Genomic DNA, 5699 nt, shown 5'->3' with positions numbered 1-5699 from the left:
TATCACCCCTTTCCACCTTTTCCCTCAGTTTAAATATTCAAAAATATATATCTCATTCCCAGGTTTTTCGTCAAATGGGCCTATACTGTTTTGTGTCTTAGAAAAATCAGTTGTACAACATATCAAAAGGTGTTTTTTTTACCTCGGGAGCCGGACTTAAACAAATCTTTTAAGTCAGGCTGAGGAGCTCAGGAGTGCCCTGCTGATTGATTAAATAATCTTCTTTGTATGGGCGAGCGTTAAGGCCACTAGAATCACTCGGCTGATTGATTAATTGATCTTGTTTGTATGGGCGTTAGGGCCACCACAATCACATCGGAGCTTTCGAGAACTTGTTTTTCAAAAATGTGTTTAAGTATGCCTAGTTATAAGTCTGTTTATTTTGTTGAGATTGTCAATTTGGATGTACCACTTTTGTGTGCACCACTGATGTATTTTCTAATAAGTTGATAGCAACACTTAAGCAGGCGGACCTAATGACAATGGAAAATTTACAGCGCTTCGAATCTGTAAGGGAAGGCGCTATATAAATAACCAGATTTATTGGTTGATTGATTGATTAATGCAATGTGAAAGAGTAGCAAAATTAGCGATTTTATGGAAACCAGGCTTTATCGGGGAATCCCCGGTTTCCATAGCCAGAAATCCCATTATAGAAATCCTGAATTTGACGGGTCAAGCAGGAAATGAAAGTAACATGTTGAATCATGTTTCTTATAATAGAAACATCCAACAGAGATATAGCTGCGATAGGATTTAGTATAATAACGGTGTTATAGTTCAAAAATAACATTTTGGAATTACCGTACATCATATGAAACAAAAACAAACCTACAGCAGGATAATTAAATACCAGCTAATAGTAATGCAATGAGGTGATTCTTTAAGAGAAATATAATACCATTATCGGCTAGATGAACATCCTTCCGTAGGCTTAACGGGATTAACTTACATCCTGAATACTACACAGAAAGTTAAAGTACACAAACTTTCCTGTTACCACCTATCATATCATCATTTATTTATTTATTCATTCATTTATTGTTTAACCTGGGTTATCAATTCAGTTGAAACCCAAATGTTATTCTTATGTGCCCAGGATACGATACACAAAACATATAATCTTAAACTACTTACTTTAATAATAATAATAATAATAATAATAATAATAATAATAATAATAATATAATTCATAAGAACAACATTAATGACAGTAGTAGTAATAATAGGCCCTAATTAATAATAATAATAATAATAATAATAATAATAATATTAATAATAACGATAATAATAACAATAATAACAACAACAACAACAACAACTGTTATTACTATTATTACGTTAATAGGATTAAGTAAGCCAACAATTAAAATGCTAAGTAAACTGTCATCTAATACTATACGGTAATTCATAAGAACAACATTAATAATAATAATAATAATAATAATAATAATAATAATAATAATAATAATACTAACATTAATAAGATTAAATAAGCCTACAATTAAGATCAAATCAAATCTATTGGATGTACACTTTTTGAACTGTTAACATGTACAATATAAAAAAATAATACAGAACCACATTCAAAGTCATTAAAAAAAATTAATACACTTTTCAATATCTTAAACTAACCAGTAAAAAAAAGCACATTCATTAACTCACTCATAATGAGTTACTAAAGGAGTATTCACTTGTAAGTTTAACAGCTCAGTTGTCTTCCGTTATTGTTGTAAGAAACTGTTCTAATAATAATAATAATAATAATAATAATAATAATAATAATAATAATATTATTATTATTAATAATGTTAGAATTATGGCGCTTCCACCAAGGCCTGTAAGCGCTTCACATTATTACCTCCGGTCACTGGATCAAGCACATACGCAACACATACTCAGTTTCCGGGGGAGAATTCCATAACGTTTTTCAAGATTCAAAATAACATTATTGCAAATTTAAGGAAAATTTAAAATGTACAGAATAATTCAATTTAATAATATTAAAAATCTTTAAAATATTTTAAATACTCTAGTTAAATTGGTCAAAATAAGAAAACAGGACACGTTACAACATCAAAAATACAAAAGGAAAATGTACAAAAACCGAAAGGTCCACTGATTAATCTCAGATAAGAAAGTATAATACGTACTCCAAGTATTGAAATGCACGCCATCGTGTTGGGATTCAATATTTCAACATTAATTATGTCATCATCAGGAATTATTCCTGATGATGACATAATTAATGTCGAAATATTGAATGTCAACACGATGGCGGAAATGTACAAAACTTGAAAGACAAAAACAATCAAAAGGGGCATAAATAATGGAGACATACAAATGGGCAATTGTACTGAGTACAAAACTGAATAAAGCTACAGGGTATATCTTTTCTTTTTTGGGGTGGGGGAACTCGGGGGTAACTCGGTTGGGGGGTAACTCGGGGAGGGGACTTCACCGCTTGGCAAATACCCAATGATTAAAATATAGTCACGGGACCGCTTTGTTCTGACTTTTGGAAACTTGAACTAGGAGCTCAAAGGTTAGAGTTGATATTTGTCTTATCAGGTAGCAAATTATGCAGTACATATCCCGGGTGTTTAACCTTGGTGAAGTATGCCCTGCCAGGTTGTCCCTTGTTACAGCAGTGCGGCGCCAGGATTTCCCCGGGGGGGTCCAAGGTCCCCGGCGGAAGGGCTGATGTCCCTGACGAGAAGAAGTGGGCGTGGTCGGGCGTCGCTAATAACCTTTCGAAAGTGGTCCGAGGGGAGGGGGGCTGTAGCCCTGCCTAGCCTCCCCCAACCCCGTAACGTCGCCACTGTCTTACAGTCAGTGGAATAACAGGGTCATCATCTCATGTACAAGTTTTGTTAAAGATTATTTTGCAGGCTCTATGCTGAATGCGATCAAGTTGTTAAGACTGGTCCTTAGTAATATTCAGACTGCGCCTCATATTGGCACTGCGTATTCGAATACAGGTCTAATGTCTTGTTTATAAAGCAAAGATATTAATGCATGGTTTTCAACACCTGAACTTGTTAATTGTCTAAGAAAAAATAATTTAGAATTTAGACTTCTTAGCGATATTATCAATATGACGTTGCCATCATAATTTGCTGCTTAAATTAGACCGAAAAGTTTAGTTACGGAAACACAGTCAATATTACTATCTTCAATAGAGAGTGGTTCAAATTCTGTTTTAACTTCCTTACAGCTTACCACAAACTCTTTGGATTTTTTTGTTTTGTTTTGTTTTGTTTTTTTTCTTCTTTTTGGCATTAAGTTTCATAACCACTTGTACTCCTTGGTGGAAAGAGGCAACCATAGGAGAAGTGCCTTGGACACAACCGAAATGCACAGCGAGGGATTGAACCTCCGACCCCAAAGTTGAGAAGCAGAACCACAACCGCTGAGCCAAATCGTGGTATTGTGTTGTTATTTCTTTAACGACGTCACTGAAGCTTGTTTTCCATTGAATCGCAACACAGTCGCTAACAGCGTTTTCACTGCACCCTTGCACTGTGTATGTGTTCCCGACGCAATCGGGAACGCTTCTTAAAGCTCGGTTTCCATACAATCGCTCACCCTATCGGCAACTCGGCAACAGTCGCCGACATTTGTCGGGAAGCTTGTTCAACCTTGCCGATTTGCGTTGCAGAGTGCAGACGAATCGGGGTGCCTTCCCGAATGAGTCGGGGTAGCTAGCAATGCACCCTGATTCGTCTCATAGCCGTCGGAAGCATTTTGAAAGTGGTCCGGCCGTTTGGGAACCGGGGGGGGGGCGCTTAAAACATTTGGTATTGAAATTGCCACCCCATTCCACGGATACATGATTTAAAGTTAGTGGGGTCTGAGAGGATATCCACCCCTGCCCTCCACCGACTGTTGCCGATAGGGTGAGCGATTGTATGGAAACCAAGCTTTATAACTGACTCAGCGTCGCCAAAGAAGTCGGCGATAGCGGTGGAAACCAGGGTTAAGTCTATTTGTGTATTCATCCTGCTGTAAGAATAATCACAAGTACGTCATAGCCGTAACAATGCTCGCCGAATTAAGATAGAGCCACGAAGGCCCACTTACTATAGCTGTACTTACAGAAATGTATATATAACTGTATATAACAATAATATATAACAGTGCCACTGTTAAAAATGCTTAGCATAAAAATAAATAATTAAGTGTCCAAATAACGATATGAAATTAATGTTCTCAGTATTTGAAACAGTACAAAGTTATAAAGAATCATGGTCATGTCTTAAAGTTTCATTTTAAAGCGAAATACGATGCCTGCAAACAAATTTTTTAATCCATTTCTGAAATGTCTATTCATTAAGCAGTAGATTATAGGATTGCACGATGAATTTAGCAAAGCCATCCATGCTGCCGCTGTTAGATACTCATTTGGTAAAGTTACGCTAAACAATTGACAGATCATCATAATTTGCCATGGCAACCAACATAATGTGTATGTGCCAATAACGATAGCGAACACCAATGCAGATTTAATCTCTAATCTTAGTAGACGGGATCGCTCACATCCTAGCGTTGATGTGCCAGTAAGGGTGTACTTACTTATCTCTCTTAAGTGTCGAAAAGTTATTCTACCAATGTGGTAATATGCCGCTACAGTTATAGTATATGGAATGAATAAACATACGGTGAACAATGATATTGTAAAAGCTGGCCAATCTCCCCAAGGGGTAATGCACCCAAAGACGTACGGAACGTAAACATAACTCCCCCAGTCCAATATAGGTAGAATTGCAAAAATAAATGGCTGAAACCAAGTCCAAGTTACAAGAATAATGACATTTCTTGTGCACATTTTTGATTCATAAGTCAACGGATTGACGATAGAGTGGTATCGCTCTATTGCTACAGCACACAAAGTCGTGACGCTTGTTAGGGATAATTGCGCAGTAAGAAATGCAGAAACTTGACAAAAGGCGTCTCCAAATGGCCACTCATTTGCAATAGAAGCCGCAGTTACAACGGGCATAATCAAAAGTCCGCTCAAAAGGTCTGCTACTGCCAGGTTGGCAACAAACACAGACGTTTTCGTGCGAAGTGATTTCTTTTTGCAGAGTATAACAAGTGTCAACGAGTTACCTACCACAGCCAGCAATAAAAATGTGATCATAATAGCTGTCCTGAAAATTAAACTGAAAACCGCTAATTCTTCGGCCGTTGTATTCATCTTCAGATTATAGAGGTATAGGCCTAATTAACATCCCATGGATCCGAAGATATTATTCGAATCCGAGTGGAGCTGGCTTGATCCAACCTTGAACTTCAGTCTTGCTATCTTAATTCCTAATTAATAATCAAATGGTAATAAAATCAAATAAATCGAACACGGTTTTTTCGAACATCATTTGAAAGGAATAGCCAACTCGGACAAGGAAGAACCGACAGCCAATGTAAACGTTTAGGATTTAAATGCCTACATCCTGCAATCAATTAACTCTGTTGTCGAACGGAGTGAGTTTCTTTCTAGTATCCTGGTTAGGTCAATAGTCATTGCATTGGCGACTTTATTCGTCAGTAAGCGTAAAATGTTATTTTATTTTTAGATACCGTTACTCTATCCTTTTCAATGTGCAACATCATAATTACTACCTCAACAGTAACCTGAACATTATTGGGCCCATGGCCGGCGGAACCGTGGGCCGGGGGGCCCGGCCCCCCCCCCCCCC

General features: G+C 37.1%; 1 protein-coding gene across 1 annotated transcript; it reads right to left on the bottom strand.

Annotated features, from left to right (window-relative positions):
* Positions 1-3237: 3237 nt before the first annotated feature.
* LOC117112532 (octopamine receptor-like) lies at positions 3238-5424 on the bottom strand. The gene has a single exon (XM_033255614.1). It carries the CDS (start codon positions 5198-5200, stop codon positions 4259-4261), a length of 942 nt encoding a protein of 313 aa, XP_033111505.1. The 5' UTR covers positions 5201-5424; the 3' UTR covers positions 3238-4258.
* Positions 5425-5699: the final 275 nt, after the last annotated feature.

The sequence above is a fragment of the Anneissia japonica genome, unplaced genomic scaffold, assembly GCF_011630105.1.
Source record: "Anneissia japonica isolate Jap-2015-1 unplaced genomic scaffold, ASM1163010v1 scaffold2991_len510020_cov192, whole genome shotgun sequence".
Lineage (NCBI taxonomy): Eukaryota > Metazoa > Echinodermata > Crinoidea > Comatulida > Comatulidae > Anneissia > Anneissia japonica.
This window is presented reverse-complemented; position numbering and strand designations above follow the sequence as displayed.

Coding starts and splice junctions, on each gene's coding strand:
- LOC117112532 (XM_033255614.1), bottom strand. CDS start 5,200: ATGAATACAACGGCCGAAGAATTAGCGGTTTTCAGTTTAATTTTCAGG.